Source organism: Puma concolor, chromosome B1 (assembly GCF_028749965.1).
Source record: "Puma concolor isolate L17-30 chromosome B1, mPumCon1.1.hap2, whole genome shotgun sequence".
NCBI classification, from domain to species: domain Eukaryota; kingdom Metazoa; phylum Chordata; class Mammalia; order Carnivora; family Felidae; genus Puma; species Puma concolor.
Window position 1 is genome coordinate 174,480,252 of NC_141670.1, and position 23,925 is coordinate 174,504,176.

Sequence of the window (23,925 nt, forward strand, 5' to 3'; positions counted from 1 at the left end):
TTACATCACAGCAAGCGATTGTTTAATAGGACAAGACATGCAAAAAGACAAGTGAATTAATTAAATATGCACAGCTATTGACATGTTTCTTAAGACAAAGAGACTGAGGTATGTCCACTGAAGTCCAGGCATTCTGGTACCACTTCTATTACCAAATGGAATCAGGTATTAAAAATTCCTATGGTCTTGAAGGTCTTGTTATGTTTTAGAGGGCTTTTTTCTTTTAGCCACTAGATTTTTCAGGAAAAATTCACCTATTTGGGAAAAATGAAAATACATTAATATTAAATTTCAAAATTACACTTCAGTGTTTTCCTTTTATTCTTTAATTAATTAATTAATTAATTAATGTAAGCTCTATACCCAACGTGGGGGCTTGAACTCACGACCCCAAGATCAAGAGTCACATGTTCTATCAACTGAGCCAGGCAGGTGTCCCATCACCTTTACCATTTTTTTTTCTGTAGAGTTTTTAAGTAAACTCTACCCCCAATGCTTACAAAAATTTTTTTAGCACTACAGTCTCTATTATTCTAGTACCCTACTATTATAAAGGGTGACCCTACTGTACCTATGGGTCTGCTTTAGATCTATTCCACTTTATGTGCACAATCTATTCCTCATCACTGACAAAGTATTGCTGTTGGCACAATTCATTTCAGAGAGCAATTCTGCTACATTATTAGCCTGGATCTGATGTTTCTAAAATGGATCTCCATGCAGTTGAGCAGACTCATCTGATGGAATCCCTTTAGCTTATTTCCCTCCAGGGAAGCAAGAGCTCTTCATTTATAATAGGCTTTCTCTCCACCCCCTCAGTTGTGCCTGTGCATTAAGTTAGCTGCTTAGAGGGGGCACATTCCCTTTTCAGGTCATTAGGGTTCCATTTAGTCTATGACTGTTATAGCGCAGCTCAGTGCTTATTGTCAGAGCCCAGCACTGCAGGCCTGATTTTATGAGGAGTCTGATGAACTTCGCTTTGTCATCTTAATATACAACTGCAGTGACCATATCTGTACACAATTACCAGGAATCCCAAGGTTCATAACCCAGCCATGTAATGGAGAGTTATCCACGCTCCTCCATACCTTACCTAAATGTGGCAGAAGGAGAACCAACATTATCAGACCCAAGCCCATCATCTGAGTCTGATGCTCTACACAGCAGAATTCAAACTTTTACTGATCACTTTAAAAGCATTAAAAAGTTCACAATTCACTAATGCCAGAAATTTTCCTTACAAAATAAAATAAAAACTTCTCTCAAATAATTTTACTTTAACTACTCTAGAAGCTGATGTTAGTTCTATCCTTTACATATTTCAGCCTGTCAGCAGAATTCTTCTTGAAGAATTAGTTTATTTGCTCCCAAAGTCCCCACATCTTGTCAGTCAGTGTTGAATCAAATTCTTGGGTTTTATATGTAGGATAAGCTGTTGTTCATTAAATGTCTTGAATCTCTTTATAGGAACACACTGAATATCACTAATGCTTGAACATTAGTTTTTACCAATAGAATTTATGCCTAACTTAAATATATCTATGATTTAAACCCAATATGTAACACAACCATCTAAAAGATCATTTACAGTAATAATGTAGTTTAGACCTATCCAAAAAATAACGGTTTATTCTTCAAGAAAGTGTAATTGTTAAGTCCAACTGATGGGAAAACTTTATAAACATTTTTTGGATTAAATTCGGGCTTCAGATACGTTCTCATAGACTTTTCATCTCTTAGAAACGGCATTTATTTTCGTAAGTCAGCTCAAGCTGCTGATCAAAGTAAGAGCTGCATTACAAAGATGAAGAACTGTACTGTAGCTAGCAAACACACTGAAGATTTCTACATGGAAAATAATCTCACAAATTTTTTTCCTGCTGCCTCTGGGAGGAAAAACACAAAGGTATAACGTGATGAGCAGCAATGCAGTCAAACAGACACGTTTTAGGATTTAAATTGATCTGAAATTAGGAGTTTGGAGATGCAGCTGGCATCACTGTCACATGAATATACATTTTTCAGAAAACCATGTTATGTACTTGACTGGTATCTGTCATTTCTGAATAATCTACTATTGAAATCCACACAGAGTAAGCCAATTACTTCTGCTTTCATTCACAGTGGCCAAGTCATAAAGGGGCAGGGGATTCTTTACTTAAGGAAAAAACCAAGCTTAAGAGAAAATTTTCCTTAATAGGACCCCTATGGAGCAAAGTTCCCAAGGATGTTCCAGAAAAAAATGATTTTTCCTACAAAAGATAACCACAGCTATTATAATTTTAACATGAAAGTTATGGTCTAAATAAAAACATCCCCTGTGGTGTAACTTACCTGCTTTATATGAAGAACGCACCAGAGGGCCACTTGCAGTATAATGAAATCCAAGTTCATTTCCTACTTTTTCCCAGTATTTGAACTTTTCAGGAGTAATGTATTCTTCAACCTACATTGAAAGCATTAATTCTAATAGATTAGAATTTCCCTAAATCATTTTGATTCTATAGAAAATCTATGCCCACGCATTCAGGATGGCTTTCACTTCATAATGTATCCAGTTGCCCAGAGGCCTTCCTCCTCACCTTCCTCACAGACTACCTGTCTACTGGTTCCTTGGCCATTCTACCAGGACTTCATTAGAGAGGAGGGGAAACATCAACTCTGTATTACATTAACTATTCCGGAGGCTAAAAAAAATGAGATTATCTATAGAGATTCTGTATCTGTATTACTCCTTCCCTAACAGGTATAAGCAAGAATTAATCACCCCTAGAAGATTCTTGAGGACCAGACTGCCTTACTTGTCTTGTATCTTCTGCTTAGCACTGCGTCTGGCACACAGTCACTACCTGATAAAACTTTCTTGAATGAATGAATGTCCAATGCAGAAAGAGGAAGACTGACTTTTCTTTCTTATTTCTCCTCTGGCTCTCATGTAACTCTAAAAACAAATCCCAAGTGTGGATGAATGCAATTTCCCAACAACTGAATTCTTTTTCTGTACATTCATTTAAGTTGTACAATTTGAGGGCAGCAAAAAAGTGCCAGTGTATCTGCTGGCTTTATGCAGACAATAACATGGAAACTGGGACTTGGAAATATACATGGAACATTACACTAAAAAGCTAGCAGCTTCTTAACTGTACCTATGGACAGCAAAGATTTAATTCAAATTACCAGCGAACATCTGGCAATTCAAGATAATGATACCTTCAGGTGGCGCTTTGTTGGCTGCATATATTGTCCTAAAGTCAAACAGTCCACATCTGCTTCACGAAGTGCTACAGAAAAAGGGCACACGTTACATTAGCAGATTTTTTAAAAAGACTTATTTTTCTAAAAAATTTTATTATTTATTTAGTTTATTTTTCTAGTAACCTTTACACCCAATGCGAGCTCAAACTCACAACCCTGAACCAGCCAGGCCCTTTTAAAAATTAAAATATAGGGGCGCCTGGGTGGCGCAGTCGGTTAAGCGTCCGGCTTCAGCCAGGTCACGATCTCACGGTCCGTGAGTTCGAGCCCCGCGTCAGGTTCTGGGCTGATGGCTCGGAGCCTGGAGCCTGTTTCCGATTCTGTGTCTCCCTCTCTCTCTGCCCCTCCCCCGTTCATGCTCTGTCTCTCTCTGTCCCAAAAATAAATAAAAAAACGTTGAAAAAAAAAATTTAAAAAAAATAAATAAATAAAAATTAAAATATATATATATCTTATTTTTAAATAGTTTCTATGCTCAAAATGGGAGTCGAACTTACAACCCCAACATCGAGTCACATGCTCTACTGAGCCAGCCAGGTGCCCCAAAATTTTTTTGGGCCCCACGTAGGGCTCAAACTCATAACCATGCTCCATCGACTGAGCCAGCCAGGTGCCCCATTAGCAGATGTTTTTATGGTGCTAAAACTGTAGATGTAAGCATAATTTCCCTGAGCATAATTTGACTTTGGAACAGTGTGAACTTTATGCTGGCCTATAATCCTGATGTTGGGGAGTAAGACTAGATCTATCCATTCAAAAGTGCCACGGAATATGAAAGGACTGAAAACACAGAAATGATTAAGACAATCATGAGGGGCTAACAGAAAGGACAAATAACTCGAATACCACTGAATAAATGCTAAAATATGGGTGAAGGGTGTTTTGAGCAGGAGTCTGTTAGACAGAAGAGATGAAGGGAACAGTATATGAAAGTCCTGAAGGCACATATTACAGACCAGATGCACTGTATTAAGTTTTACCAAATGTGCAAGATGTGCTCTAGGGGATGTGATTTAACCACTTACATATTGAAATCTTTCTAGTAAAACTATAGTTTTACTCTAGTAAAGAGAAGTTTTTAAAAAATTTTTTTCTAAAAAAATTTTTTTTAATGTTTATTTTTGAGAAAGAGAGGGAGGGAGGGGAAGAGAGAGAGGGAGACACAGAATCCGGAGCAGGCTCCAGGCTTTGAGCTTGCTGTCAGCACAGAGCCCGAGGCGGGGCTTGAACCCACGAACCGTGAGATCATGACCTGAGCCGAAGTGATGCTTAACCAACTGAACCACCCAGGTGCCCCAAAGAGAAGCTTTTAATTACTATTTGGATTTGTTACCTTTAGAATCGATATATAACTGCAAGTAGGCAAAGGATCCTCATGTAAATAAGAGGGTTTTTTTTTTCTTACAATTTACCCTCCCTTACCCTCCCTTACAGTCACTCATTTTCAGCTTCAAATTCTGGTTTCTCAATGAGTAATTCCTAAACTGAATTACTTCCATTCTAGTTGGAAGCCCAAGAATCACAAAGCAAATGGGCTAATAAAACTAAGAATCAGCAGAGTCCAAAGCACATGATGTTATGTGACAATGTTACCAACAAGCTCTTCCTCAAAGACCTGGCTTCATTTTATTCATCTTTGAATTGTCACTGCCTGTCAGAGCTCCTAGTAGCTGTCTGGCTCTTAAAAACTATTCAATGATTAAACAAGAAAGTGGATAAAATCATATTTTCACTTGATGAAAGAGTAGGGAATAAAATGGGATATAAATTTCATATCCTGAGCTTTCTGCATATCATTCCATAAGGTTCTAAGAAACATACTTCCTTTCCTTTTCATGCTGCTGTTTATAATCATATCCTGTACTTTGTTCTTACTGGCACTTTCACTGAGACTATGGAGGAGGCATAAGAGGGCCTTCAAAATAGGGTTCCTGCTATTACTCAAATTAAATGAAAAAGAGTTTTCATTTTCCAACTTCTTTACCTTTCATTGTTGCGTATACTTGCTCATCATTTTCGCCTAAACCCAACATTATGGAGGTTTTAGAAATCACATCAGGCCGAACCTCCTTGGCATGTTGCAGTACGCGCAGAGACTGGTGGAAATTGGCCCGGGGATCACGAACTTTCCTTGAAAACAGCAGGGCTGTTGTTAGCAAGAATAACCACAAGCTCAACTAAGTACATAGTTATGCAAGCTATCTAAAAGACCAGAAAAGTACATTCTGAACATTATGTTAAATCATATGGTTCCATACTACCATTTGTGCACAAATATCTAGCTGTTACTTTTGTAATGAGTATCAGGTTTCATTAGGCCCCCTAGCTCTATCTACTTTTAAGGCCTTTCAAACCTGTGGCAGAGAAAACTAGAATGGAAGTAATTCAGTTTAGGAATTACTCATTGAGAAACCAGAATTTGAAGCTGAAAATGAGTGACTGTAAGGGAGGGTAAGTCGAGAGAGAGGGGAAATGAGTGGAAGTAAGAAAATTTCTGAACTGAACAAAGGAAAAGCTATTTAACCTGAACCCACATTTCAGGTCTGAAAACTTTTAAGTTCGTTTCTTTTCTAAAGCCCAAGCTGCCCTCTGCTGGTGAGTACACGACATTGACATCTCTTAGGTAAAAAAGGCATGATTCTGGAATTTTCACTGGCAAGGATAATGTTTCTTAAGTGAAACCAGGGAAACTGGCACCCACTTGTGGTGGTATCATGAGAAATGACAGGGTTGGAACAGGCTGTGTGCTAGACTTCAACAGCAGCCAAACCATGCTTTAAATGGCGACAAGGCCAAAAGGACAGAGAGTTGCTGATGTTAATCCAGCATTCACTTGAATTCTAATGCACTTTTTTTGTGTGTAACTGACTTGCTGTAGTCATTATTTTTCATCAGGGACCAATACACAGGGAAGAAAGGAAACCAATTTGTGGATTTAAAAATAACCACAAAACTGACAATACCAAACATAATTACTTTTGAAAGCATTTCTCCAGTGAATTTAAGTTATGCTCCCTAATATTTATTTATGCTCTAGTGGAAATGCTGGTTGTCCACCATACTTTTTTCAAGTTCTTTGATACATATGATGTGTAGAAGCTAATAAGATCACTGCCAAATACTTTACTAAAATTAAATAAACATATTAATCTTGCCTGAAGGTTAAAATAATTTTCATCATTCTGAAATATGAATATGGTCATTAATGTGGGATAACAATCTGTAAATACTTCTATCTGCTAACATTAGTAGAAAGAATAGTACCCACTTTTTAAAAGAGATTTAAACTACTTCTGAATGATAATACATCTGAGTATTTCTTTTGTATCGTTTATTGCATATATTAGTGCCAAAAGTATTTTAAAGTCTTTTTTTTTTTAGAATTACAAAATAATTTGCTTTTATATAATTTTTTTCTTTTTGAAAACTATTTTTTGAAAAAAAATCGGCACTGGCAATATGATACTATTAAAAAAAATTTTTTTTTTTAACATTTATTCATTTTTGAGAGACAGAGGGAGACAGAGCATGAGCAGGGAAGGGGCAGAGAGAGGGAGACACAGAATCCGAAGCAGGCTCCAGGCTCTGAGCTGTCAGCACAGAGCCTGATGCGGGGCTCGACCCCACGAACTGCGAGATCATGACCTGAGCTGAAGTCGGAAGCTTAACCGACTGAGCCACCCAGGCACCCCGATATGATACTATTTTAAATCAAAAAGATGCCCATTATGTGTGCGTGCACCAAAACATACATACATGCATATAAATATATGCCCATACGTATAGGTTATAGTAATCAATATTACTGGGTAGAAATAATATGGGTGATGTTTATGCTGTTTTTGTTGGCTATATTTTCTGATTTTCCTGGGATAGATATATGTTGCTTTTGTTAAGAAAAGAAAGACAGCTCACTTCGTAAAAGTCCAATACAAAGTTCTCTCCTGAAAAAAGAGAAAATATAGCAGATTCTGGTCCCTAAGTTTGCCAACGTTACTCCGTACATGTAATCACCTCTGCAATTCTGGAACTGTCTCTACGTTATGAGCATACACATCTAATCCCGACAAAGCAACTTTTTCTATTGCTTTAAGATCTCCTCGGAAATCAGGGGTGAGACATTCCACAAGAATTTTTGGATTCCTATAGGGAAAAAAAAAAATAAGTATCAAGCTGAGGGAAAAAACTGACATCTATTGCTTAAAACAGAAATTACCGGTACTCATTCAGGATCAGTTTTGTTCAACAGTGTAATCTTTAGAATCTTGCCAAGGAAAGCATGAACATACAAATGTTCATAAATAAACTGTTATAGGAAAAAACACCCTGAACATCAAATATTATGTACATAGTGGTTAAAACACAACTGCAGGAAAAAGTAAAGACATACTTTATTGAACAGGTATTAAGAAAATAAAGTTGCTTAAAGGAATTAAAATATAAATATTAAAACATTAAATATATAATATCTTTTTATTTTTTGGAAAGTAAATTGGGACATTTCTTACATGAATGCAAATATCATTTGATTGCTTTAATTTTGATTTCTTTAAAAATTCATCAGATAGTGCCATCCTCTCTTCCTCTAGGCAAATATTTCACAAGTGCTGGGAGTTTTAAAAACTATTTTCTGAATTGCTGAGTCATGCATGAGCTTTGCTGAAATACAAGTTAAACATTAATCTTCTATTTACATTCTGACTCTATCTATGCATTCAAGCATTAAAATATGAACTAGGTCATAGTGCTGTTCCCTTTGACAGCAGTAGAAATGACTAGGACAGCTGATAAATTTTTTCACAAACCCAGTGGCAGTTTCTGGAGCTATTTCCTGAGAGAACAGATGTGGAAAGGCCCTCTCATGCATATAAGTGATGTTGAAAGAACACAGCCTATAACTTACTGTTTTTATTTTTAATTGTAAAGTTGAGACCCATTAGTAGTTTGTGAAATCAATTTAGTGGGTTGCAAACAGAATTTTTTAAAGTAAACTATTAAAAAAACCCAGAAAACACAGGGGAAATCACTGAAGAAACATTTACTAAATGCTAGGTACTTAACTCGCACTAAGCTGTAGGAAGTAAGCATAACTCCTTTTTTTTTTAAGGTTTTTTTTTTTTTTTTTAATGTTTATTTATTTATTTATTTTGGGAGAGAGACAGGAAGTATGAGCGGGGAGGGGCAGAGAGAGAGGGAGAGAGAATTCCAAGCAGGCTTGGTGCTGTCAGCATGGATGTGGGGCTTGATCCTACAAACCACAAGATCATGACCTGAGCCAAAATCAAGCATCAGACCAAATGAAACAAACACCCAGGTGCCCCAACATAACTCCTTTTTTAAATCTTTTTAAATAGATGGGATTAAAATATTAATAAAAATGTAGATTATGGGTAAATTTCCCAGGGCATTTAAACATGGATAAAATCTGTATGCTTGCACATTTTAACAATGTTGGAGTTTATCTCATCCATATACTTCTAGATGATGATTTATTCAAAATTAGTGTTGGGAAGACTGCAGTTTTATGCTTTTTAAAAAAATTACTCGGGGCGCCTGGGTGGCTCAGTCAGTTAAATGTCTGACTTCAGCTCAGGTCATGATCTCGTGGTTCATCGGTTTAAGCCCCGTGTCGGGATCTGTGCTGTCAGCTCAGAGCCTGGAGCCTGTTTCAGATTCTGTGTCTCCCTCTCTCTCTCTGTCCCTCCCCCACTTGTGCTCTGTCTCTGTCTCTCAAAGATAAATAAAAACTTCAAAAAAAATTTTTTAAATAAAAATAAATTTAAAAAAAAATTACTCAAGGAGCATCTGGGTGGCATGGTCAGTTAAGTGTCTGACTTCAGCTCAGGTCGTGATCTCATGGTTCGTGAGCCTGAGCCCACATTGGGCTCTCTGCTGTCAGTGCAAAGCCCATTTCGGATTCTCTGTCCCCCTCTTTCTCTGCCCCTCCCCCACCGATTCTCATTCTCTCTCTGTCTCTCCGCCCCCCTCCAAATAAATAAATAAATAAACTTAAAAAAAAAAAAAAGAAAGAAAGTTAAAAAGAATTACTCAAAGTTTGGGGTGGCTGGGTAGCTCAGTCAGTTAAGCGTCCGACTCTTGACTTTGGCTCAGGTCATGACCTCACGATTCATGGGTTCAAGCCCTGCATCAGACTCTGCACTGACAGCGAGGAGCCTGCTTGGGATTCTCTCTCTCCCTTGCTCTCTGCCCCTCACCTGTGCATGTACACATGCACGTTCTCTTTGTCTCAAATTAATAAACTTAAAAAAAATTAAGTTTACACAAGCAAATGCAAAAACAAGTACCTTTCCTTTAAGTATGATACAGTCTTTGCAAAATGCTCAGCTCCTCCATCAGGCATATCTAGAAACAAAAGAGTCCACTGCTCAAGATGATGTCACAACTTAGTAAGAGCCAATTTCTGGAAGAGCCAATGATGACACACTAACCATCTCGATCCACAGACGTCAGGACAACATAATCCAGACCCCACTCTGCAATTGCCTTTGCAGTATTGTAGGGCTCATTGGCATCAAGTGGACCTGGATTTCTTGCAGTCTTAACAGAACAGAATCTGCAACCTCTTGTACACGTATCACCCATCAACTAGAACAGAGATGTTACAATTTAAATCAAATAGAAGGATGACCCTGAAGAACATATGTTGAGAGAATAAAGCAAGTTACAAAAAATGAATACAGTTTAATACTGCTTATAGGAAATTTGAAACATTCAAAGTAAACAAAATACAGTTAAGGAATACAAATACATGTAGTAAAACTGGAAAGAAAAGGGAATAAGCTCAGAATTAAAAATAGCATTAAAGTTAAAAAGGTGACAGGAGCAGGAAAGGATGTACAGTAGGGTTCAAACATAATGCTAATGCTCTACTCTTAAACTAGAGGTATCAGGCTGCCTATTGTTATTCTTTGTAACTTACATATAGTCTATAAAGATTCTTTTGTACTTATTTAAACTTTTTGAGAGACAGGGCACAAGAGAGCACGAGTGGGGGAGGGGCAGAGAGAGAGGGAGACAGAGGATCCAAAGCAGGCTCTGAGCTCTCAGCAACAGTAGAGAGCTCGACATGGGGCTCAAACTCACGAACCGTGAGATCATGACCTGAGCTGAAGTCAGGACAGTTAAATGACTGAGCCACCCAGATGCCCCTGTACTTATTTAATATTAATAAAAATTATTTAAAGGGAATAAAACATTCAATTAACATATCAACATGCAGGTCTCTGTGGGAATTAAATGGAAGGCATAGATCCTTCTTGTTAAATAGATGAAAGAGAAAACACATAAAGTTAACAATCTGCTTCCTGTGGGTACTGCTATTGTTCAGGACACTGCTCCTGCTGCTACAGGTCACTACCATGTTCTGACATGCCAAGTACAGCCATTGTGGATGTTTTGGGGCCACTGGAGTTTCAAAGCTGCACAGTAATGGGTTGAGATTTGGAAGAGAAAGATCCTCTTCTCTTTAGGTTTAATTTTCTTACAGGGGACTCATAGCTGTGGTCCCAACGTCTCAAACGGATTTGTTGAAACACTGACCTCTTTCCGGAAACCAGTCACGAGTCAGCGGAGAAAGGAGCCAAGCAAGGGATGAAACAAGAGATTTCCATAATGGAGTGTTCAAAATCACTCCTTCCTTCAAGAACTGTAACCTGAATAAGCTCCATGGTCAACTTTATTTCATAAGCCTTGGTTCCTCACATAAATAGCCTCCTGCCGGTCCAACTTAGACATTCCCAGTAAGTATGAACTTCCAGTTGCACACAATTTAGATTTAACCCTAGCATCTCAACCTCCAAACCCCTCTGGATAAATATGGTAGATTACACAGTTAATACCAATTCTTACTCTACCATATTAAGATTATATATTTTACCCTTTGTGATGTAACCTGCAGGGCCTCCAACTGGGCAGGGGGCTTATGTCTCTGCCTCCATTGCTGTCTGCTTGGCTATGTGTGACTTACTTTGGCCAAGAGAATAATAGCAGGCATGACCAAGCAGAAGCCTCAAATGGGCATGGATGGTTGGCTTGCCCTCTGGTGCTCTTCCATGCTTCATGATAAGAATATGTCTTGGAGAGCTGCTGGTCTAAAGAGAATAAAGCTCTGTGGAGCGGACCTGAACCCTGAGACTTCAATGTATTGCCTGCAATCCAATTTAGCCCAGTCAAGAGCAGTTGTACCCCCAGGCAACTGAAGGGACATGGGAGACAAAAACACATGCTTATTATTGTTTAGGGGAGGAAAAGTTAAGCAATCATGAATAACATTTCCAAAAGTTAACAGAAGAGATATTTCAAAGCACCATATGATTAGCTATTACATACATGGAAAAATCAACAATAGATTTATTCAGAGAAGGGTGAGAGCATATCAGCCTAGATTATTCTGTCAGGTTTTTTTTCCTCATATTTTTCATAAATTCACATGTAACACAAAATCTGGTCAGAGATTCATCATGCACATTTTTAGGAGAAAGATAAAATATTCCTTTCGGTTTCCAGACAAAAACTTTATAGTCTGAGGTGTTCTTACCATGATTGTGGCTGTGGCTGTGGCATATTCTCCACCTCCCCAACACTCTCCAATGTTGGGACAGCGAGCTTCCTCACACACCTGTGAGTAAAAGGGAATGGAATACAATCAACTGAAAATATTAACCAATTGAACAAATTAGTGATCAAGCATTTTAAACGGTCTATTCTTTTCAACGTATTTATGAAGAAATTCACTATTCAAAAATGCTGTTAAACTCACAAACTGTATGTGTACGTGTATACACACATATATACGTGTATATATGTGTGTGTGTATACATATATATATAAAGATCCCGTTTTTAAATTAAAAATGATATAAATGTATACATTTTATATGTGCAAAGAAAAGGTCTGGTTGGATATATGCTAAAAAATTAAAGTGGTATAGTTAACATTTGGAATTGCATATATGACATCTCATATTTAATATTATACTCTGTCTAGTAAGCATGTACTTAATTTGTAATATAAAACAAAAAAAAACACCTAATTTCCTAGGTTGAAGGAAAAAAAATCTTTTTTGTACTATTAATGAGAAATTAAGAAATACAATTACTTTTTGTCTCTTTTGCAGGGAAAATGATTTTTATGAGCTATGTTTTTTGAAAAATTTTTAATGTTTATTTATTCTTGAGAGAAGGAGGAGTGTGACCAGGGGAGAGGCAGAAAGAGAGACACAGGATCCGAAGCAGGCTCCAGACTGTGATCTGTCAGCACAGAGCCCGACGTAGGGCTCAAACCCACGAAGTGTGAGATCATGACCTGAGCTGAAGTCAGACGCTCAACCAACTGAGCCACCCAGGCGCCCCAAGCAGGGAAAATGATTTTTATATGTATTTCCATTACCGATCATGATGCATCCCTAAACATCTTTATTCACTTTCTTTGCTGTTTTTGTTATGTATGTATGCATGTATGTGTTTAATGTTTTTATTTATTTTTGAGAGAGAGAGAACGAGAAAGAGAGAGAGAGAGAAAGAGAGCAGGGAATGGTCAGAGAGGGAGACACAAGAATCTGAAGCAGGCTCCAGGCTCCAAGAAGTCAGCACAGAGCCTGATGCAGGGCTTCAACTCACAAATTGTGAGATCATGACCTGAGCCGAAGTTGGTCGCTTAGCCAACTGAGCCACCCAGGCGCCCCTATTTATTTTTGAGAGAGAGAGACAGAGCGTGAGGGATGGGCAGAGAGAGAGACACACACACAGAATTCAAGGCAACCTCCAGGCTCCAACCTGTCAGCACAGAGCCTGATGTAGGACTCGAACTCATAAACCATGAGATCATGACCTGAGCCAAGTTGGATGCTTAAATGACTGAACCACCCAGGTGCTCCGTATTTTTAAGTTACACATATGTAGAAACATTATGACTTTTACTTAAGAGGGACATTTAACACTGAAACTTACTGTATGAAGATTCAAATTCCGCAATGTATTTTTCAATTTATTGTAATTTTTCCCCATGGGAATCTCAGTCTTTAGCCATGGAGGTAGTCTTAACCTGAGGAAAGCCAAACATAACTATCCGTTAACAAATATGTTCCCAAATAATCACACAGCTTTGAAGTTAACTTTGCTTTATTACAATTCTTGGTGAAGAGGTTCCCCCCCCCCCCCCCACAATCCTGGGTTAATTCTTATAATTTCTGCCAGAAGAGTAAGAACATAGAATCAAATTTAGACTTGCTCAAACTGCTTCAGAAAACACTCATAACTGTCTAACAGAGCACTATGCTCATGTCTACCTTTTGCAAAGGCAAATCGTCCTAATAAAAAATGAGGAAGTTGTTGAACATCTCATTCCTCACTGAATAACACTGACAAAAATTCAGTATTTGTTCAGAGTAAGGAGAGATCCCACAAGCGTACTTTCTGCTCTACATTCCAAATTTATGATCGTTATTAAATGGAAAAAAGTCTAAAATTTGGAGTGAAGACTACATATCCTGAGGTTCCCTTAGACTTATATCCACTTGTGAACTAGAAGATGTTGCGTAAGGTATGTCCCAAAACAATCTGCACTCTGTACAAAATTCCCTTACCATTATTTTAAATTAAAGCAAGGTATTCACAGGTCATATGTACGTTGAATAGGAGAAGCAACAAGTTAGGTCAACACCCAGTAACAATGAAAAATTTATCAAGGTCAAACCGACTAGTAGCAAGGTGATAATGTTTGTTGTCTGAAGAAATCTGATGCTGAATACAAAATGGGAGATGGTGGTTTAAGATGGCTAAGTCCTAGAAGGACAGAAGAAAAACTGTCAAAGGACACAAAGAAAAGGATTCCAACAATTTCACTTATTTACCTGTTCCAGGTCTGTTATCACTTCTTTCTAATGATTTTTAGTTAAATATACCAAGTGTCATTAAAATTATATCTAAGGATTGGTCATATCTGAAAGTAATGCACAATGAAGGAATTATCTCAGAATTTCAATTACCTTTCTCCTTTCTGGCGTTTTAAGTTTCCTTTATACTCATCCCACTTGCTCTTGTCTGCAAGATCACCAGTTACAAAATCTTGAAGGTTTGGTCCATTCTGTAAGAATTCCTTTTTTTCCTCTGGCAAGGAACTTACTGCTCTGATTGGACTGTATAAATACCTTCCAAATACCTAAAGAAAGAGTTCATTATCACATGTACTTAGTGGGGTTTGAAATAATTTAGTTTTAACCTATTTCAATACCTAAAAGAAGGGGTAAAGCCAGACAACTGATACAGAAATTATGTCAAACAATTTACAGGCGCTATATAGGAGCTTAAAATCTAGGATTAAAGAAGCCTCAAGGAGAACAGATGAAACCTGAAAGACAATGAGAGCTAACCGCTTACTACTAGATGTACAATAGATTTGGAAACTTTTGGAACTGGCTAACATATGTCACTATTTCAAGTAGCCCACCTAAGTGCTAAAATTCTCTTTCAAAAGTTTAAACTGCAATAACTGGAGATGCCACAGCTTTGAATTTTCTACTCCTGAGTTGAGTTAAAGACGTTTAAAAGGAAATTTGCAAGAAGTCTCTCTTATTTGGGCTTTGGATAAGCATTGGTGTTAAAATGTAGAGATAATGTTTAGTTGGTTTCAGAGAACTGAAAGGCGAGAAACCGAACCTAACGTTTTAATTCACGGTAGTCACTCAATATACATTTGCTGACCATAAAAAACAACAACAACAAAACACTTACTTCTAGATCTGAACACAAACGTGTGCAAGATAGCCCAAACACTAAATTCACGAGTACATGCAACCTTCAACAATTTAAAATGAGTGCTGTTGGAGTGCTGTGAGATTGCTACTTTACTCCACGACCACTCCCCCGCTAAAGTTAGAGCATAGGCTTGTGTTCTCATCACCCAGACCTGGTGTTTACTAACAAGAGCCCAACACAAAGTAGGAATTTGGGGTGCTCATCGCAGTGCTCCTATAATGCTCCAACCAATACAGGGTACAGATCACTGTGCTAAGCAGAAAGAAAGCCCTCAGCGCCTGCGAGAGAGACCTACAAACAAACCAGTACCAGAGACTCAACCTGACGGTGTGTCGGGAGAATTAAATGGAATACTACAGGAAAAATGTTAGCACAGCGCCCGGCTAAAAGTAAACGCTCAGTAAGTGCGGGCCTTATAATTGGGCGCTCTGAAGAGATGGGGGCCCCTCCACCCCAGGGTCGCATCCTGCTCGCCCTGCCGCTCACCCGGGACCCCAGGGTGCAGGCGGCGCCCCAGCAGCGAAGAGACATCCCTCTCTTTTTTTTTTTCTAGCAGAGTCGAAGGATCACTAATTCCCGGGAAAGACAGATCGACAAACCGTCGCTCGGTTTATGACACAAAATCTGAGCTACCACTGACTCGGGGGAACTTGACCTGCTCCGCGATTGGCTGCTTTAGCCTGGTAGCGTCGCGCTCTCATGACGCCTTACGCAGAGCCCTTACGGGCTACAAGAACGTGATGACGAAAGACGCTCTCTCTTTGCCGCATCTACTGCGAGGTGAGGATGTATGCGAGTTTTGTGGGTTTGGGGAATCTGAAGCCATCGGCTCTGGGAAAGCCAGGGGCGCGAATCTGGAGCTCGGAGCCTCTATGCTGGTTGTTTCCCCGCGCGACGAGCGCCATATGGATCTGGTGGCGCTGGGATTCGAGCCCTGTACTGGACTCAGAGGCCTACCCCCGCCCCTCAGCCTTGCCGGGATGGCGCCTCCTTAGTAGGGCTCCTTGGGTTGCTCTGAGCGGGAATTCGCCCCCTGTGCTTGTAATATCCGTTTGGGAGCTGCTCTTTCCTGGCCAGGCCGCAGCATTGGGCTGCTCTCCTGGTTGGTCCTCCTGTGTCCTCTCCGGGGGTTCAGCTTGCCAGTCTCAGGTAGGAGTGGAGCTCCGCGCTGGGTAGTTTGATCACAAACAGGCCTGAACCGGCCTCATAACCCCAGGTGTTTGTGTTTCAGAATGAAGACCATTCTCAGCAATCAAACTGTCGACATTCCGGAAAATGGTATGAGACCTGATGTTTGTATTTTTTTTTAACGTCTTTTATTGCCTGCCTTGTGTCTTGTTCGGGGGACTCACAAACCTGTTTTCTTCTTAGTCGACATCACTCTCAAGGGACGTACCGTTATTGTGAAGGGACCCAGAGGAACCCTGCGAAGGGACTTCAATCACATCAATGTAGAACTCAGTCTTCTTGGAAAGAAAAAGAAGAGGGTGAGGCTTTTTTTTTTTTTTGCACATCAATTGCTTGTTTGGAAGGTAGTGATGTAATAGTACCGAATTTGGTTGCTGTAAGTTATGGAATGCAGGTTCAATGTTTTAGCTTAAAATTTGGTGTCCACAAGTGTAGCTAGTTGCAGTGTTACTGCGTTAGTGAAGTTGGGAAAGGAAATTCTGATTATAAAACTCAATACTAGTACCTACTATCATAGTTATCATGAACGTCGAGGTCTTAATACTGTTACAAGTTAGGTTTATTTTCCTTGTGATTATTTTGTAGAAATTTTAGGAACCAGGCAGCTCTTGTGAGCCTGGTATTTTAGCTTTCTAGGAATGAAGTGTGATGCAAATTGAAAATCAGTATTTTTGTGATACGTAGTGGTAAAAAAGTTAAATTATTGAGGGCTTTCTGTGTGGGTGCTTTAATTAGGGCTAATACTAGAATCTCGTGAATAAATGGATTTTTCTTCAAGCCGACTTACTACTGGAAAGAATCTTCTAAAGTTTCTGTTCTGTTACAGCTCCGTGTTGACAAATGGTGGGGAAATAGAAAAGAACTGGCTACTGTCCGTACTATCTGTAGTCATGTACAGAACATGATCAAGGGTGTTACATTGGTAAGTAGATTGATCAGACCGCTTTGTTTTGGAAGGGGAAGTTTCTCAGCTGTACTTTATGCATGCAGCATAAATGCTGCAGAGCATCTACTATGTAATTTATTGCGGTACTTGGGAAAGGTGATTTTGGGAAAAAAAAAATTACTTCTTTTGAGAGAGCAAGTGTGCTGTGAGTACGGAGGGGAAAGAATCCAAAGCAGGCTTCATGCAGTCAGCACAGAGGCTCGATCCCACGAAGTGTGAGGTCATGGCATGAGCCAGAATCAAGAGTCAGAGGCTCAATGCCTGAGCCACCCAGGTGCCCCATGTTGGCAGTTTTTAATAGGCTTCTGCAGGTCTTTAGGATTAAGTGATAAATGTGGGTGAAGACCAGATGGTCTTAAAGTAGTTGATGGTGTTTTTTTTCCCCACACAAATAAAAGTCACACCTTCAGATTGTGGTTGTTTTGTAGGAAATGTATCCTGTAAGGTAGGCTTTGATTTTCTTGGTATGCCTCTTAACCACCAGGATTCCTTGAAGGGATAGAAAAAAGGTGGATGGATCTAATTTCTGAGCTTCCTACAAGTGTATTTGATGTCACTATTGTCTTTCTAACTCCCTCTCTCAGCCTTTAAGATAAATTTCATGTCTTTGCTGAAATGCTTTTCTCTGCATTAAAACTCAGCCCTTTTATTTTATTTTTTTTTTAATTTTTTTTTTCAACGTTTATTTTTGGGACAGGGAGAGACAGAGCATGAACGGGGGAGGGTCAGAGAGAGAGGGAGACAGAGAATCGGAAACAGGCTCCAGGCTCTGAGCCATCAGCCCAGAGCCTGATGCGGGGCTCAAACTCACGGACCGCAAGATCGTGACCTGGCTGAAGTTGGACGCTTAACCGACTGCGCCACCCAGGCGCCCCAAAACTCAGCCCTTTTAAATGGCATCCTGTCCTTCAACTCCATCGCACCCCTTATTGGGTCATGTTTCACGTATTTCTTCTTGGTACCAGGCTAAGTTCTTTGAGAGCCTTAATCCTTGTTGTCATCTGGCATACTTTAGTAACTCAGTAAATATTAATCTAGTGCCAAAGATGAAGGACTTTGGGGTTCTCATTTTAAAAAGCTGGCATTGTTGGGGGGTCTGGGTGGCTCAGTTGATTAAGCGTCCAACTTTGGCTCAGGTCATGATGTTGCGGTTCCATGAGTTCGAGCCCCGCATTGGGCTCTGTGCTGACAGCTCAGATTGCTTTGGATTCTGGGTTTCCCTCTCTCTGCTCCTCCCCCCGCTCATGCTCTGTTTCTCTCCTTCAAAAATAAATAAAAACATTAAAAAAATAAATAAAAAATAAAAAACTGGCATTGTTTACTGTGGGTATAGGAAGCAGTAAATACATGCTTTCTTAAAGAGCTTTACAGTCCATTGAAGAGAGAAAACATGTTGATGTATACAGTTTGTAAGGCTTTGGTACAGGTGACTGTTGTTACAAAATCATGACAATGAGTGTTATGGGAGGATTGTTGCATTTTTAAATTCTAGCGTAATGTAAGCATCCTACAAAATTTAAAAACTGGATTTCTTGTCTTTCAAATTGCTCAGCTTTGCTAATAGTTTGTTCTAACAGGGCTTCCGTTACAAGATGAGGTCTGTGTATGCCCACTTCCCCATCAACGTTGTTATTCAGGAGAATGGCTCTCTCGTTGAAATCCGAAATTTCTTGGGTGAGAAATACATACGCAGGGTTCGGATGAGGCCAGGTATGTGCATACTTTTAGATATGGTTCAGAAATGTTTTGTTTTACTTGTGAAGACTGGTGTTTGGGGTTGGCTATAAATACAGATTTATTTCAATTGTCCATTTTGATTATGCTTGTGATAACTCTTGGTGTTAGTTAAGGCTTGATACCATACTCCTACTGATTGGGCTTCCTAAAGGCTTACGCATTAGAGTAGTTTCAGGATGTGTAGCTGTGTTCAGTCTTTACAAACTGAAATATTTAAAAATAAAAAATGTTTGAATAGTGGTTAATAGCATACACTGCCTAGGTTTAAATTTGTCAACCTTGGGCAAATTACGCCTCTATGCAGCTCATTTTACTCATCTGTAAAATTGGAACCATCTCATGGTTAAATGAGTTAAAATTGAAATACATGTGGAACAGTTTTGGCTTGATACATGGTAAACATAAAAGCATTTAAAAAAATTCTTTTTTACATTAAAGATTTTAGTTTGAAGTAATTACACCAAACATGGGGCTGGAACCCGCAGCCCCGAGATCAAGAGTAACATACTTTACTGACTGAGCCAGCCAGGTGCCATCCCAATGTTAGAAAATTTTAAAATTAGTGCTTTCTTGATGCTTCTTGATTTCATTGGGGTGGGAAGAAGGGATTCTAAATACCAGTTTAACGGGTCTACAAAAACATTACATGGTCAACACACTTAATGGGAACTGTTAAGTAAAAAATAAACTTGGCGATATCAAATATATACAGTAGAATTAAGACTTGATAACACAGCTTTGCACAGCTAAATTGCACTAGGTGCATACCGTCTTCTACTCCTTGACCAAATCACTGAAAATCTAACTACTCTGGAACAGGTTCATTCAAGCAGGAACACAAACCAGATTTTGCCTCGGTAAAAGTCAGGTCCTATAAATCAGAATCTCAAGTGTGATTTGATGTTTGGAATTTTAAATGGAATAAGCTGCTACTGTAAATATTTTGAAAGTAAATATTGTAAAGATTTCATATCATGTTGACACTATGTGAACACCTCCTCTTTCAGGTGTTGCTTGTTCCGTATCTCAAGCCCAGAAAGATGAGTTAATTCTTGAAGGAAATGACATTGAACTTGTATCAAACTCAGGTTTGTATGTTTTACTATGCCTAATTATGCCTACAGAATTTGGTTTAAGTCTTGTAGTTGAATACATGATAATTCTGTTCAGTTGGTGAGCTTTTTCATTTGTAGAAGTTGAATAAAAAGCTGTCTCAAAGATACATAGGTTTAAGTATAGTATATGATAAAATACTTGTTTACGATGGGTCTGGCTGGTGGTGTAATTGTCTTTATCTTTCTTACTGTTAATAGCTGCTTTGATTCAGCAAGCCACAACAGTTAAAAACAAGGATATCAGGAAATTTTTGGATGGTATCTATGTTTCTGAAAAAGGAACTGTTCAGCAGGCTGATGAATAAAATCTACGGTAGGTTCCTATGTTTATGTTTCCTTACTGCTTTAGTTTAGAGGTCTTAATTTACTAGAATCTGAAACTGGAGTTGTAATGACAACACAAGTTGACCGGAACACCGTGAATTTGGCAGAATAAGAATTTTGACATACATTTTTACTATGAACTAGGAAATCATAATTTTAAATGTTTCAGATTATTTAGAGTAGAACTTGATTGGGCAAAGGTATTGATGGTAATCGACAGATTTTTTTCATTTCTTTTTACAGTTGTCCAGCTACAGAGACAGCAAGAGGCCGGATGATTTTTCAGACTTACTTGTGATACTTTAAGGATGCAATAAAACTATACTGATTTGGGGCTTTTTCTTTTTTTCCTTAATTTTTTTTAATGTTTATTTTTGAGAGAGTGCGTGAGCAGGGGGAGGGGCAGACAGGCACAGAATCTGAAGCAGGCTCCAGGCTCTGAGCTGTCAGCACAGAACTTGACATAGGGCTCAAACTCCAGAGCTGTGAGATCATGACCTGAGCCAAAGTCGGGCACTTAACCAACTGAGCCACCCTGTCCACCCCTATTTGGGCTTTTTCTTAAACCGATAATCCTTTCCTACTATTTGGCAATTAAACCATTCAGAAGTAATTGTAGTGTGCTAAGAACAGTAACAAGGAATAGGATGGGGTTTTTTTCTAGTAATATTTAATGGGAGAATTGGCTTGAATTTGGTTTTTTGAAGGATTAGTGAGGATATTTCAGGCAAGAAAAACGGTACCAGTAACAGGCAACACCATTTGTTCATCATTGGATGTAGAACTTTGGGGGGGGGGTCCTGAAGGTATCTAATTTTGCAGAGGCATAAATTTGAATATTGTGAGGTAAATGTGCTTGAGTCATTTATCTATACCAGTAACTTCATGTGAAAAAGCAGCTGAAGAATGGAACAGTGATACACCTTAGTGAGGTTACTTTGTGTTCATGATAAATATGGTGGTTGTGTCCAAGATCCTCACTCTTAACTCTCTGTCCTACCTCACCCATTTACTCCCATATGCTAGTCCTTGATGTTTTTAGAAACTGATAACCCTTCCATAATCAATGTTATGTCATGCTTTAAATATGTTACCATATTACACTAATTTAGCAGGGTTGCCCCCAGCCTCTTCCTGTTGTCTTCCCTATCTCATTTGATAGAAACTCCAACCTTCTGATTTCTCAGGCAAAATAACAGCATTCAACCTTGATTCCTCTTCCCAACTACACGTTAAATCCATCAGAAAAGTGTAGACTCTGCCTTCAAAGTAAGGTATGTTCAAGGACATTAAGAGGGGCACCTGGCTGACTTGAATTGGTAGAACATGCAACTCTTGATCTTGGGGTTGTGATTTTGAGCCTCATGCTGGGTATACAGATTACTTAAAATGTTTAAAGAGACGTTAAGAAAAAGCAACCATTTGGAATGTATGGGTCTTACTGAGATCTTTATTTTATTCAATGTTTTGCTTATTTTTGAGAGCGTGAGCAGGGGAGGTGCAGAGGGGAGACATAGAATTCTAAGCAGGCCATGGCCTCTGAGCTGTCCATACAGCCCGACACGGCTTGAATTCAAAAGTGTGACGACATGACCTGAGCCGAAGTCAGACACTCAACCGACTGAGCCATCTTGGCGCTCTACTGAGATCTTGATTTTATTTTATTTTTGAGAGACCGAATGGGAGTTGGGGAGGGACAGAGAGAGGGAGGCACAGAATCCGAAGCAGGCTCCAGGCTCTGAGCTGTCAGCACAGAGCCCGATTCGGAGCTCCAACTCGAGCTGTGAAATCATGACCTGAGCTGAAGTTGACCGCCCAACAACTAAGCCACCCAGGAGCCCCGAGATCTTGATTTTAAATGAGCCAACTGGATTTTTTATTTTAAGTTAATCTTTAGTTCGGTGCTAAGTTGTTAAGAAATGTAAGTGAAATGTTAAACTGTAGTTTGCTTTGAAATACTTAAAGTGGGGTTGGGGAGGGCATTTGGATGAGATTCGAAGTGAAACAGAATGCCTATAAATTGATACTTGTCAAAACTGAACAATGGGGATTCATTGTGTTTACTTATATAAAGTTTGAAATTTTTTATAATGTAGAGAATAAAAAGCCCTGTACATTTTTGGGGAGGTTAGTATAATAGTCTTAACTGGTGAGCTTTGCTCCTCTCATCTTTTCAGCAGTAATCAGAATCCTTTTTTCAAATTCAACTTCCTCTTAACCTGATACACTGGCTGAACTGACCTTCCTGTTTCTCAGTACCACTGCCTTAAAACTTTCAAGTTATCTTCCCCCCTGGAAGTTCTTTCCCTTTGGAGTGACAACTTAGCCTTCAAGACTATAGTCAAAATGTTTTCAGGGCACCTGGGTGGCTCAGTTGGTTAAGAGTCCGACCTTCGCTCGGGTCATGATCTCATGGTTTGTGATTTAGAGCCCCACATTGGGTTCTGTGCTGACAGCTCAGAACCTAGAGCCTTCTTCGGATTCTTTGCCTCTCTGTCTCTCTCTCTCTCTGCCTTCCCCAGCTCACAGTCTCTCTCTCAAAAATAAACATTAGGGGCACCTGGGTGGCTTAGTCGGTTAAGCAGCCGACCGGCTCAGGTCATGATCTCGCGGTCCGTGAGTTCAAGCCCCGCGTTGGGCTCTGTGCTGACAGCTCAGAGCCTGGAACCTGTTCCAGATTCTGTGTCTCCCCCTCTCTGACCCTCCCCCGTTCATGCTTTGTCTCTCTCTGTCTCAAAAATAAACATTAAAAAAATAAACATTAAAAATTTTTTTTATAGTCCAGTGTTTTCAGTGAAGCCTGCCTTGATGACCCTGTTGTGCTCACTCCTCATCTCCATTTTAAACATACATACCTCTGCTTCACTTGTTTTTGTTCATAGCATTTATTATGGATTGTACACTTTTTTTCCTGTTAGAATGTAACCTTTGTGAAGATGGATCTTTTCTCACTGGGATATTCCAAGCACCTGGAATAATAATGCCTGGCAGATTGCTATTTGCTAAGTACATGGTATCTAGGTTGCCAGGGAGATTAAAGTTACAGACACAGTAATACCAATGGGATTGGAAAGCAATGTTTTGGAAGGTACTGAGCATCTTAAAACTTTGAAGTTTGAGGAAGAAGTTTCCAAATGGCTGTATTTTAGAGGGATGGAGGTGTTTATATTGAGAGTGTCTGTGTATAGGCAGTGGTAGCCACAATGGGAGTAAGTGTGATTTCTCACAAAGTGAAGTGGATTGATCGGGGTGAGACCAGGGGAACAATTGGAGGCTGGTTGTAGCTAAGAAGTGATTTTCACTTAGTAAGTTGTTTTGTTGGTAAAGGAAAGTCTAGTTCTTTCCCCAGGAGGGCTTCCATGTCGGGCTTCCATGTCTTCTGTGCCTACAATAGATAAAAGGACTTGTGTGTTACTTTCCCAACTTTGAGGATTAGGTGCCCACATTTTATAATGAGAAAACAAAACTCTGAGGAAGGTTCACCAGTATGCACACAGTTTGGGAGGATGGGCAGGGGCAGTGTTAGGCAGAACCCAATTATACACCAGACCCATTCATATTCTATAGTTCTTAAAATTGATCAGAC

General features: G+C 39.3%; 2 protein-coding genes across 4 annotated transcripts; one reads left to right on the forward strand and one right to left on the reverse strand.

The window, feature by feature from the left end:
* On the reverse strand, positions 1-15,666 carry LIAS (lipoic acid synthetase). Of its 3 annotated transcripts, XM_025921737.2 has the most exons (11): positions 15,516-15,663; positions 14,261-14,433; positions 13,224-13,317; positions 11,813-11,893; positions 9,705-9,861; positions 9,561-9,618; positions 7,270-7,398; positions 5,240-5,385; positions 3,211-3,281; positions 2,335-2,446; positions 1-254 (listed from the first exon to the last, which is right to left on the reverse strand). In XM_025921737.2, the coding sequence occupies exons 1-11, from the start codon at positions 15,558-15,560 to the stop codon at positions 199-201; spliced, it is 1,122 nt and encodes a 373-aa protein (XP_025777522.1). In that variant the 5' UTR covers positions 15,561-15,663; the 3' UTR covers positions 1-198. The 3 variants fall into 3 exon arrangements, with proteins under 3 accessions (XP_025777522.1, XP_086561339.1, XP_025777523.1); XM_086705213.1 differs by lacking the exons at positions 1-254; positions 2,335-2,446 and having other exon boundaries at positions 3,181-3,281; XM_025921738.2 differs by lacking the exons at positions 1-254; positions 2,335-2,446; positions 3,211-3,281; ... (3 more) ...; positions 9,705-9,861; positions 13,224-13,317 and having other exon boundaries at positions 11,809-11,893; positions 15,516-15,666.
* A 60-nt stretch (positions 15,667-15,726) lies between these two features.
* Positions 15,727-20,679, forward strand: RPL9 (ribosomal protein L9). The gene is made up of 8 exons (XM_025921302.2): positions 15,727-15,809; positions 16,261-16,307; positions 16,401-16,516; positions 17,044-17,139; positions 18,741-18,873; positions 19,908-19,988; positions 20,214-20,328; positions 20,583-20,679. Exons 2-7 carry the CDS (start codon positions 16,262-16,264, stop codon positions 20,318-20,320), a joined length of 579 nt encoding a protein of 192 aa, XP_025777087.1. The 5' UTR covers positions 15,727-15,809; position 16,261; the 3' UTR covers positions 20,321-20,328; positions 20,583-20,679.
* Positions 20,680-23,925: the final 3,246 nt, after the last annotated feature.

Excerpts from the sequence above, each read along its gene's own strand:
- RPL9 (XM_025921302.2), top strand. The coding sequence starts at position 16,262 with ATGAAGACCATTCTCAGCAATCAAACTGTCGACATTCCGGAAAATG. Across the intron at positions 16,517-17,043 it reads TTGGAAAGAAAAAGAAGAGG|CTCCGTGTTGACAAATGGTG; the intron begins GTGAGGCTTTTT and ends GTTCTGTTACAG. Across the intron at positions 19,989-20,213 it reads TGAACTTGTATCAAACTCAG|CTGCTTTGATTCAGCAAGCC; the intron begins GTTTGTATGTTT and ends TACTGTTAATAG.
- LIAS (XM_025921737.2), bottom strand. The coding sequence starts at position 15,560 with ATGTCTCTTCGCTGCTGGGGCGCCGCCTGCACCCTGGGGTCCCGG. Across the intron at positions 5,386-7,269 it reads ACAGTTCCAGAATTGCAGAG|GAAAGTTCGTGATCCCCGGG; the intron begins GTGATTACATGT and ends GCTGTTTTCAAG. Across the intron at positions 255-2,334 it reads GCGTTCTTCATATAAAGCAG|GTGAATTTTTCCTGAAAAAT; the intron begins GTAAGTTACACC and ends TTTCCCAAATAG.